Source organism: Sinocyclocheilus anshuiensis, unplaced genomic scaffold (genome assembly GCF_001515605.1).
Source record: "Sinocyclocheilus anshuiensis isolate Anshui unplaced genomic scaffold, SAMN03320099.WGS_v1.1 scaffold776, whole genome shotgun sequence".
NCBI classification, from domain to species: domain Eukaryota; kingdom Metazoa; phylum Chordata; class Actinopteri; order Cypriniformes; family Cyprinidae; genus Sinocyclocheilus; species Sinocyclocheilus anshuiensis.
In genome coordinates this window covers 735,182-747,516 of record NW_015555808.1, presented here as the reverse complement: position 1 = coordinate 747,516, position 12,335 = coordinate 735,182, and the positions used below count along the sequence as shown (strand labels likewise).

At 39.4% G+C, this 12,335-nt stretch overlaps 1 protein-coding gene across 1 annotated transcript in view; it reads right to left on the bottom strand.

Moving 5' to 3' along the window:
• Nucleotides 1–5,821: 5,821 nt before the first annotated feature.
• LOC107675076 (polypeptide N-acetylgalactosaminyltransferase 14-like) overlaps nucleotides 5,822–12,335 on the bottom strand; it is a 55,326-nt gene continuing 48,812 nt past the window's right edge. Inside the window, exons 13-16 of the mRNA XM_016469282.1 lie at nucleotides 11,828–11,972; nucleotides 7,814–7,933; nucleotides 7,108–7,423; nucleotides 5,822–6,035 (exon numbers count right to left, since the gene is read on the bottom strand). Coding sequence (XP_016324768.1) covers nucleotides 7,265–7,423; nucleotides 7,814–7,933; nucleotides 11,828–11,972 — 424 coding nt within the window. The 3' untranslated portion in view covers nucleotides 5,822–6,035; nucleotides 7,108–7,264. The remainder of the gene's footprint in view (nucleotides 6,036–7,107; nucleotides 7,424–7,813; nucleotides 7,934–11,827; nucleotides 11,973–12,335) is intronic.

Sequence of the window (12,335 nt, the reverse complement as noted above, 5' to 3'; positions counted from 1 at the left end):
CTAGCATTGTGGAGTCAGTGGGGTTACACTAACACACAAACCCAGTAAAGAATCTTTTGTGTCCTCCCCCTCAAGTGCACAGAGCCCTGCACTTGGCAGGGGAGGCTTCATAATAGAAACTGTTACTGGCTAAAACAGAGAACTCTCTGATCCTGCTGTGGATTTTGGAGGAACAAATCAAGCAATTAACCCTATAAAGCATACTGTATCATTTTATTCATTGCACTGCATTGCATTATTAGTTTTGCCCCCCACAATAAAAAACTACAATATTATATGATACAATATGAACTTTGATCATAAAACTAAGCATTTAAATATCATCTTATGACATATTATTGGGAGATATAGAGTGATAGTGATAAAAATATTTATATTTTATGTAAGTAGTCTCCTATAAAGATCTTTTTGATTTACATTACATGCTATCAGAAATTCATCTTACTTTTTGGCACTATAAATATCAGCAACTGCATCAAATTGCATATCCTCAGTATGGGCCTCTGAATAAAACTGAGAAGTTTTTTTCCCCCCTCGAGAATGAGCTCCATATTCTCCTATATCATACTATATGAGCCATAAAAGCCTGATGTATGAAATGTGACACTCAACAAAAACACATATGCTATATATACGGACTAGTTATTTCATATGTCAGGCTTTACAGCGTTGCTCTGACATTCAATAAATGGCTATCATCTGAAACTACAAATATTATAACTTTTTACTGATCTACTGTAAATACAATAATGATCGTTCAGAGGACTGATATTTCTTACCGTCGCTCATGGGAATGCTGTAGATATCAGAACGCTCTTCTAGAGAGTTTGGGAAAATTATTTATTAAACAGCGCTTTGAAATACTTTATTCTGATTGGTCAGTTGTGCCATCCAATCGTCTGATATGTCCTAATATTCACTGTCGTCCATAGCAAAGGTTTCTTATTATTGGAGGCACATATAAAGGTAAAATTATAAAATAATCTTCTCTCAAATCAGTATTTCATATATGACTACACATTGCCCCTTACATATGCATACGAAGAACCTATTTCAATTAATGTAAATGGTTTTCAAATTGTATTTACTTAAGGAGCACAGTTGTGATGATTCTGCAAATAGCCAACAATTACTTTAGTGGGATTTAAAATGGCAATGTGGCCAGAGGCTGTGCGCTCTTCAGTAGAGTGTTTAAGTGCTCTAATGGTGGGGATCCTTTCATTCTCTTTTTTCTCTCTATGACTGACAGAGGGCAAAAAGACTGTAGGGGTCTTGGCCCTGCTTCCATTTGAGAACGACTATTTGTTTTCTCTTCACAATCTGCCAAGGGATCATCTTAGTGTTTACTCCTACAAATACAGATGACTTTGGAAATGTTTTTTTTTTTCCTTCTATCAGCATCGAACTATTAGCCTCAGTACAGCTACATATGGCATACCTTCATTTCTTTGTGTCTGTTTTGATTTTGAATGTAGACATCTTGAAAATCAAGCATGATCTGAAAGTGACCCCTATATGTGTTTTTCAGAGTGTTTCAGTCTTGGGCTGGTAAAAGGCACATCTGGGATTTTGCCAAATGAGACGTGATTCCCAACTCGTTTTACGTTCTTAATAAGTAAAACTGGATATTCAATGCAAAATAAATCAATAAATAAATAGGACAGGACTTAAAGGGATAGTTCACCCAAAAATGAAAATGTGATGTTTATCTGCTTACCCCCAGGGCATCCAAGATGTAAGTGACTTTGCTTCTTCAGTAGAACACATATGATGATTTTTAACTCAAACCGTTGCAGTCTATCAGTCTTATAATGGCAGTCAATGGGCTCCACGGCTTTGAGAGTAAAAAAAAGAACATACACAGACAAAACCAAATGAAACCCTGCGGCTCGTGGCGATACATTGAGGTCTTAAGACACGAAACGATCGGTCTGTGCAAGAAACTGAACAGTATTTATATCATTTTTTACCTCTGATCCACCGCAATGTCCAACTGTCCTGAGCGCGTTCACAACATCCGGTGCGTGACGTCAAATAAATACGGTTGGGCAAAAAATTCCACATTGTCTGATGATATATCAAAATCGTCTTCCATTGTGATGACCTGTACTTCTAAATATATTTAGATCATCGCAGTGCCAGTGAACACGTCCGCAATCTCTCTGCACTGTGTAAACAATGAGTGACATATACGCGCGACAGATCGCTTCCGCACATGCGTCTACTATCATAGATATGTATAGATTCCCTATTTGACCTCTCCAGATATGTTGATGTCCTATGTGATATGATATGTCCGCCATTTTGGAACGTATCGCGGCACATAGAAACAGTCACTAATGAGGCATCTACTTATATATATCTATGCGGCCCATAGAAACAGTCACTAATGAGGCATCTACTTATATATATCTATGTCTACTATGCCAGAGCACGTACACGTGTCATGCACGGATGTTGTGAACGCGCTCAGACATTGCGGTGGATCAGAGGTAAAAAATTAAGTAAAAACTGTTCAGTTTCTTGCACAGACCGATCGTTTCGTGTCTTAAGACCTCATTGTATCGCCACGAGCCGCAGGGTTTCATTTGGTTTTGTCTGTGTATGTTTTTTTTTACTCTCAAAGCCGTGGAGCCCAATTGACTGCCATTATAAGACTGATAGACTGCAACGGCTTGAGTTAAAAATCTTTGTTTGTGTTCTACTGAAGAAGCAAAGTCACCTACATCTTGGATGCCCTGGGGGTAAGCAGATAAACATCAAATTTTCATTTTTGGGTGAACTATCCCTTTAATTTTATCCATCAGAAACGGATTGGATCATGAAAAGTGGGCGTTATACAGTAGCAATACAGGTTAAGAAGATTTAGTAATGTCAGCCAAAGAACAGGTTGTTTCGCAGGCAAAGCTAGTTTCCTACGCTTTTATGAAATGTTACACAAACAAATGCTCGATATATTGTCTTGACCCAGGAACTGTACATTTTAATTAGAAGCACTAACTATATTATGCAGCCGTTATGAGCCATTTTTATAACCTGCATTATGCATTGCAGCAATAACTAAGCTAAGGAAAACCAAAACGAACCAAACTAAAATGAATCTCACAAATCCAGAACAGGATTGCATTCAAAATCTTGATGTTCTTTGTATGATGTGAAGCATGCAGTAGTGTAGTATAAGTGTTAGGGCTGTAGGTTTGAGTTATTTGGTCACTGGCTGTGATAACCCACAGTGGCAGCTTGCTAGTGGCCCCTTGATAGCCATTCTGAAAGCTGGATAATGATGACCCCCCACACCATGAGTCTTGAAGACAGGAAAATCTCCCTGAGACAGAGGGATGCACATGGAGACAAAGCCTTTCTGTCGATTACTGCAAACTTACAAGAGGAATGAAACACCTGCTGCTGCTTTTCAGTGATTACGTTAATTTTCATGCGATGCCAAGGCTGGAGTAATTGTTGTCCACTGAGACACAATAAAGCTGGTTAATAATTTTCTCTATCTGGACTCCAGACCCTTTCCTTCAATACAGTGGAAGTTAATCCACCTTGGGTGAATGATGCTCAAGGTCGTGGCAGGGGCTGCTCTCTCTATTTAGTATCAGAGAGACACTGACTTTGTCTGGCTAATGCAGAGCTGCAGTTTCCAGCCCTCCAGTGATGCAGTGTTTCATGAAAAGTTTAAAGCTTAACACACTGGACATTTTGAGATATTAAGTGTGTAATTATCTTAAAGCTTACGTTAAGAAAAATAGTCCACTACAATGTACAAAAGAATTGGCTCAGCAACATATTACAGTCATATTAATACTGAAGTCTTATGAGGTGATTTTCACTATATTCGTTAACTAAGATGCAAAAAGTGACGGCAGTTGCATTTGTATGAAACGAGAGAGAGCAAGTTCACAGTGTGATATGAATGACAAAGTAATGCCAGCAAATATTAAGGTGCAATCACATTTAACTTTTTTTCGGCAAAATTTTGCAGTTGAAATCCAGTCATTCCAATAGGAATCTTGGATTTCGTCTGATGGCGATTGGCTTCATGTGGAATCAAGCATGCCATAAACAATTTCCCAAACACTCCTTCCGTCTGGCATTAGTTGAAAAACATAGACCCGTCCCCAACCCACACCCTTAGAGTCCAACAGAGTCCCCCCACTTTTTCAGAGGCCTTGGTTAGGGAAGTATTTTTCCCATTAGGATTAAAAAAAAAGACTTTGTTAAAGAGTTACAAGCTAAGAACCAAACCAACCAAGGTGAATCACAACATTACAAAAAAGTATTTGAAAACCGGACAAAACGACAAAGGTACAAAACTGTGTGCTTAAAATCTTTGACATAAAATAAAAAAATGATGGATAAATATAAAAATGTTTTTACATTCACTTGTTTTCAAATGTCTGATTGGTGATTTCTTTACAGAATCATGTGTAATTTTTCCACCAGGACTTCTGCTGCTAAAAAATATGAAGTGAAATAATGCGGATAGACGGCTTCCACAAAAGAATATAGAGTTGATTAACAACCTTGTAGCACACAACAGGTCTGTCTTTGATGGTTTATAAGTTATCTTTAAGAATCAATCAAAATGAATGGGACTTTTACTCCTGGAACCCAGCTGTTACACTCTGTTGGTTGAGCCAATGTTGCTGTACTGGGATGATTGTGAGCCAACGACGATATTTTGATAGCTCCACCACAGAGCCACAGCGATTACACATTTCAAAGAAATCAACATTTAAACGGCCAATAATTGTCACTGCACATTAAGCTGGAATAAAAAGTATTTCAACATTATGATACTTCAGCTTTTAAATACCACAGTTACAGTGCTGCTGAAGCTATTTGTAGGTCAAAAGAAGAGATCTCATATGATATAACGATTTTTAAACCATAAAGAAGCTCTTCTGTTGTGACATATCCTTAACCACCAGGATTCCGAGATTCTCTAAAAATAGACTCCTCTGCATTGTATTGACTAGTGCAGCTCTCCTACACATATCATTAGATAACACGTCTGAGACAAATCTTTCTGCTCTCACCCTTCTCATCTTGATCTTTCCCTCATAATGACTCATTCTCACTGAAATAAAGCTGGCATGTGGAGACTCGTGCAGACTATTCAGAGCGCACACTTTTAGAATGTCAGAAATCAAATAACGACGCAATGGTTTGTTCTTCAAAGCTATTAGGTTCAAACTCTGCAATGCTAAGGAGTTTAACAAGAAAAAACAGTGGTGAAATCACTGCAGCATCAGGAAGGGCTATGTAAGAAAACACCAGAACCTAATTGGATGTAATTGCCAGGTGCAGGCAGCCAGACAACAGCAAGTCATGAGGGCATCTGAGCTGCGCCACGTCTGAGTCTCAGTATTCTCCCAGCTCCTGCAGAGCTCAGCCTTCTAATGAGAAGAGGACAGACTGAGGAAGTGGTAATTGGATCCTCCCTGTCCTGTCGCCTGGGCATGTGTGGCGATGGCTGTGCTTTATTTAGATCCTCTAGGCAAACAGTCTCAGTTCTCCACTTGCCAGCAGCGACTGCAGAGCTCATGAGAACAAACCACTCCTGCCCATCTTGAGCTCATTCATTGCAGAACAGAAGTTTGCTCTCTGCAACTGCATGCAGCAGCTATGCCATTATATTATGGACTAATGAGGCTGTGGTGACATGCTAATTAAAGCAGGCTGTCTGCACAATTTGTTTGGGATTCGTCTACTTTTGATGATCATGTAAACAACTACTTTAAATATACTTTTAATCACTGTTTACTTACACAACCAGATGACATGGAATAAACGCAAGCAGCAGGCCATTAAGAAAAAATAGGGTATTTATTTTATGTCAATGTGCTAGCAGATGTATCTCACAAGTGCTTCATATTGGGGTAAATTCAAGCAAAACAAATAAAAAGGTTGTGTGCTGTTCTCCAGTGTGAGTGTGTGTCACACTCGGTGTGTCCTGCAAGTTTGTGTGCGTCCAGCTGCCAAACTCTGTTCTGGAGAGCATCAGTATGATTGACACTCTGGGGAACCTAGGGAGGATCACAGAAGAGAAGATCAGCCAAAGCACATAGAGGCAGACTGGGTAGGTTAGGCTGGTTATTCTGCATGTATGTCATGCTTTAATATGAGGTAGGGCTTGGCGATTTTCCTGATTTTATAGATTAATTTGAATTTATTGTTTTGCCACGATTTTATTTTTTAGAAATCGAGGAATCGCGATTTTGAATAGAAATATTACCAAATGTTAGAATTAGACACTTTGACAATATGCCGGGGATAAAAGTAAAGAGAAAAGAACGATCCAACCGCATGTCGGCGCACGTGATTAACCGCTCACGTGTGACACGCTCTGTGAAGGACCATAAAACTCATTGTTTGGACCAAAAAACTCATTGTTTGGAAAAAATGATGGTTCTGCCCACTGATTGAGCCACTGCTATGTCAGGCTGGGTAGCATTTCCCAGAAGCAGTGTTAATTTTGTATTGTTTAAATACTCTTATAGCATTTATAATTGTTTTAATTAGCTTCTATTTTTACATTTTTAGTTGTTATTTTAATTTGTTTTAGTCATTTTGTTAAGTGAGTTTTTTATTTCAGTTAACTTCATTTTTAAAGTAAATTTTTTTTCATTTAATATTTATATTCTATTTTATTTCTGCTTTATTGCAGTTAATGAAAACCATGTTTAATAGTTTTAGTTTTTTGTTAACAATAACAACACTGCCCAGAAGCATTGTGAGCCTAATTGTTCATACAGATCACTGGTGCCACTGATTTCTAGAGTCTACTTAGGTTCACGATGCTTTTTGGAAACGCAGCCCTGGTCGAGATGCTCAAACAAACAGAGCAATATTTTGATAGTTACAGTGTCTTCAGGGGAATCGGCCAACTAGCAGCTTACTTATAGATGACTTTGCATATTAAACTGGGATAGGAAAAAATATTTTACCATTAGAACATATTTTTGCTTAAGAGTTACCTTCGGCACTTGACAGCACAGTCTTTTATCAGACAACCCCATTATGTAGAAGGTAGCATTAATATAGAGGCAGTAATGAGGTCATGTCATTAAGTCAGAACATCCTGCAATCCCAGCATACCTGGGGTGTGCCGAAGAGACAAAGGGAATGGACATAGCAGAACAGCAGGACACAGATGTAGCCCCTCCTGGAGGTACACACTCACTCTCTCTGCCTCTCTATCCATCTTTGACTCCAGCTGAGCTCTGAAAGGCGAGGAGAGGCCAAGGAGGAAGGATCACGAGAAAGGCATCTCCCATCTCTGAGTGTGTGCTGACTGTTCACATGGGCTGATCACCAGCATTTTACTGCTCTCGATGCCGTCCAGAGCCATCTCGCTGTCCACACAGAAACGAGAAGTCAGGTGCTCCAGGTGAGTGCCAGATTTCTGCCAATGCTGCAGTAACACAGGAGACATGAACACATGTGTAAGTGCACAGTAGCTGTGGACAGCATAAAATATCTTGCATATAATGTATAGTACACATTCATACTTCCCATTTATCTACTTATATGTACGCCTCCCTGCAAAACAAACAAAGTGAATGTTTTCTGATGCTACAGTATGCTGCATGTCCCTGACACTGACATGACAAATGTGACGTGTGGAAATGCTGACATCAGCCTGAGAGTAAAGCCTCTCCTGAGGGGCTGTCTAACGCTGGGACTGATACTCATAGAGCTGATGTCAGTGGGTTCCTCCGGGAGCTTTCTAAATGCGGCCTGATTTATGGTCTGTCACAGATGTCTCCTGCGTTCTCGTTGGGAGTGACTGCAGTGGGGGTACCTGCTTGCCGTCACTGATGTTGCATGGCACGAGCAGTATCTGAGAGGCAGGGAAAGTGGTGGAGACGGACAGACATTGTTGCTGCTGGCGGATTTGCTGTCCATGGGTGTAGATCCACTCCTGTGTGGGAAAGAATGCAGGCTTTTCTGAAGCTGATCCAACATATAATGAAATGAAAAAGCAATAGCAATTCCCTTTCTAGACAGTTACACAGATTTCAATAGAGTGCATGTCTTTGCTGTAAATACAAAGATCCTACAGATGATTTAAAGGAATAGTTCACCCAAAAATTACAATTTGCTTACTCTATGGACATCCAATATGTAGATGAATTAAAATGGCTTAATGATGGATTTGTTTCTTACATGCAGCTTTACGCTTCACAAGATGTTAATTGACGGACTGCAGTCATGTGGATTACTTGTGGATTATTGTGATGTTTTTATCAGCTGTTTGGACTCTCATTCTGATGGCACCCATTCACTGCAGAGGATTCACTGGTGAGGAAGTGATATAATGGTAAAATCTCCAAATCTGTTCCGATGAAGAAACAAATTCTTCTACATCTAGGGTGGCCTGAGGGTGAGTACATTTTCAGCAAATTGCCATTTTTAGGTGAATGATTCCTTTAAATGTTATGTGATACATTGGACTGATACCAAATAAACCTTTAAAATGGAAAACTAAATCAGAATCAGAATCAGAATCAGAAGGAGCTTTATTGCCAGGTATGTTTACACATACAAGGAATTTGTTTTGGTGACAGAAGCTTCCACAGCACAAACAGAATGACAGTGACAAGACAAGACACAGATAATAAAATGAATAAAATAGTTTAAGTAAATAGGAAATAACAATATACAAAAAATATTTAAAAAAATACACAATATACAATGTAGACAATAGATGGTATTGGTGTGTACAGGTGTGTTATGTACAAATGCAAGGAAATGTAAAAGGAGGTATGTGTGTTAAATAAATGTATAAATAGTGTTGTGTATTACATGTTTATTGCCAAGATAACTGTTCATGAGATGGATTTCCTGAGGGAAGAAACTGTTCTTATACCTGGCCGTTCTGGTGCTCAGTGCTCTGTAGCGCCAACCAGACGGCAACAGTTCAAAGAGGAAGTGGGCTGGGTGTGAGAGGTCCAGAATGATTTTGCCAGCTCTTTTACTCACTCTGGATGAGTGCAGTTCTTGGAGAGTGGAGAGGGTTGTACCAGTGATTCGCTCAGCAGTCCGGACTATCCGCTGCAATCTTCTAAGGTCTGATTTGGTAGCTGAGCTGAACCAGACAGTTATAGAAGTGCAGAGGACGGATTCAATGACTGCAGAGTATAACTGTATCAGCAGCTCCTGTGGCAGGTTGAACTTCCTCGACTGGCAAAGGAAGTACAGCCTCTGCTGGGCCTTCTTGACAATGGAGTCTATGTGAAACTCCCACTTCAGGAGCTTGGCAGATGGGTCCTTAGAGGTGCAGTCATTGGTGTAGAGGGAGAAGAGCAGTGGGGAGAGCACACATCCCTGGGGGTCGCCAGTGCTGATGGTGCAGGTGCTGGATGAGAATTTTCCCAGGCTCACTAGCTGATGCCTGTCTGTCAGGAAGCTGGTGATCCACTGACAGATGGAGGTATGCACAGAGAGCTGGGTTAATTTGGACAGGAGGAGCTTTGGGATGATAGTGTTAAAGGCTGAGCTGAAGCCCACAAACAGGACCCTCACATAAGTCCCTGGTCTGTCCAGATGTTGTAGGATATAATGCAATCCCATGTTGACTGCATCATCCACAGACCTGTTTGCTCGGTATGCAAACTGCAGGGGGTCCAGTGATGTCCTTCAGGTGGGCCAGCACCAGTCTTTCAAATGACTTCATGACCACAGATATTAAAGCCACAGGTCGGTAATCATTTAGTCCTATAATTTTGGGTTTCTTTGGGATGGGGATGATGGTGGAGCGTTTGAAGCAGGAAGGGACTTCGCACTGCTCCAATGATCTGTTGAAGTTCTGTGTGAAGATGGGGGCCAGCTGGTCAGCTTTCTTTCTCTTCTGTTAAATAAATGTCTTCTAGTTTTAAAGTCATATTTGTTCATTAATTTGCAATTACCTTTAAAAAAATCCATCTTTCATAGGTTTGCATTAACATTACATTTATGCATTTAGCAGATGCTTAACCAAAGCTATTTACAATAGAGGAACATAAGCAATTCATCACAGAGCCGACAATATCCATAGTATACAGTCATATTTATTAGAAAACTAGATTAGGAAACAAGCTAGAGCATTCGCGGACTTGTTCATTTAAAGATGTCTGTTCTAATATGCCAGCTCTACTTAAATGGTAAACAGAGAAAGAGATGTTAGAAGAAAATAGTCACTTTTTGCTTTCCTTCAAGAAGGTGGTCTCATTTGCTGTTCTGAGATACGTATAGGAAGAGAATGACGCACGAGGGCATGTGATGATGAACTGCTTCCCATCTGGTGAGTCTTACAGATGCTTAACAAGGTCATGCGCAGCAGGCAGCAGGGAAACATGCTCTTGTGGTGTTATGACCACACTTAAGTGCTCTGAAATATCTTTTGTGCTGTTCTGGCCCCAAATCTACTGTCTACCATCATCTCTGGGCTTCATAATTTAGAGAACAAACATCTGTAAAATGCAACTTTTTACAGTGCACAGAGAAACAAGAGAGAGACTCAGTTAAATAAATGATGTTTTATTAACAAAGTTTGGGAGGAGCATGTTCAGATAATCAACTAATTCAGCACAGGTGGAGCACGTTCAGATAATCAATTTAATTAGCATGATAGTAAATATATACAGCCAACTTACCTCTGTCCCACAACAATTTTTCTTGCATCCCTCCTCCACCCCAACTCCACACTCCTAACTATTCTTTTCCCAGCTTGGGGATATGGGGAGTTTTCTGGGTTTGGGCTGAATTCCGAGCTCGGAGCCCTCCCATCGGACAGCATGCCAAATATGCTTACTATTTGCTCAATCTGATTATATCTAAGTGCAAACTCGTGAAACAGTTTCTGAGTAGAATGAAGGTCTAAGGCTTTATGACTAGTAGTTGGTGGCTTTGGATGAACCATATTTTCAATTTAAGAATTGGATCCCTTTGAATTTTTGAGCTGGAGTTTATGCCATTTTTCCCATCATGGTCCATAAAATGAAAATAATAATAAAAAAAATTTAATTTAATTAAATATAATAAAAATGAAAATATATTTAAACATCAAACATTGATTATAATTTATAGACTTTATAGTTCCTTTTAAAACACCCCATACATTGTTTATAGATAATTCCTAGGTGCAAAACTGAATATTTATATTATATATTATAATTACATTTATATTTATATTTATACTGAGTTATATTATTTCTACTGAACAGTTTTACTATTTCTTTAAATTCAAATTTAAATTCTGTTTGTTAGCTCAATTAAAATCCAGCAATTGAATGGACTTTAATAGCAATTCTTGATTCAATTCTGAATGACGCACAATTAAACATGCAAAAAAAGAAGAAATCAGGAAGGGGGCCAACACTTTTTCACACCACTGTAATTAACAGCAGTGCACAAATGTGACCTGAATTAAATCTCATTACCCCGCTGTAAAAGCTGCCCTTTCAACATGCCCCTGGTTGCATAGCATTTAATGTAATCTAGCATCTCAGAGTCGCAGCCTAACCGTGTGAGATGTCACTGATTCCTGGTGTGAGAGTAAAAATACACACTACCTTTGCTCCTCCTCTGATCTTCACCAAACTGTTCAGTAGAATATGTGAGCGCAGTGCTTAAAGGCAATATATTCTCTAAATGGTTATAATTGGACATCTATGGTGTAAGTTTTGTGAATGCCAAATAGGCATGGATAATGCAGCCAGTGCTAGTTTTCCAGCAATGGCAGTACCTTAAATACATTAAATGATATGTAAAAACAAAGCTGATCAATTAACGCTTCAAGCATGGCTTTTCTGATATTATGCTAGAGAGATTTTACCTGGTTGGCTGCTGGTACGTCTTTGGTGATGCTGCAGGGTGCAAGTGTGAGCACTGGGAGATCCTGACCCTTAACTATACGAGACTCTAGACAGTTCTGTCTCTGCCGGATCACACCAGACTTAGCATCTGAATCATCAGGAACTCTGGATTCGATGAATGAAACATCAAAGTGTTATGATAATAAATACCCCACAGAAAAGAAAGGGAAAAAATTACAAATTAGGTCCTTAAATATCTCAATTGCTTCGCCTAGGAAGCAAAGGGCAGCAAATGATAAAAAATTGCTTAAAGGGGTCATCGGATGCCCATTTTCCATAAGTTGATATGATTCTTTAGGGTCTTAATGAAAAGTCTATAACATACTTTGGTTAACATTTTTCAATGGTAGTGTAAAAAACACCCTTTTTACTAGGGCTGCACGATAAATCGCATGCGATATTTAATGCACATCTTGTCAGAAAGCCGGTTCTGTAATCAGCGGTAAATCTCCATCACCTGCGGGCTTT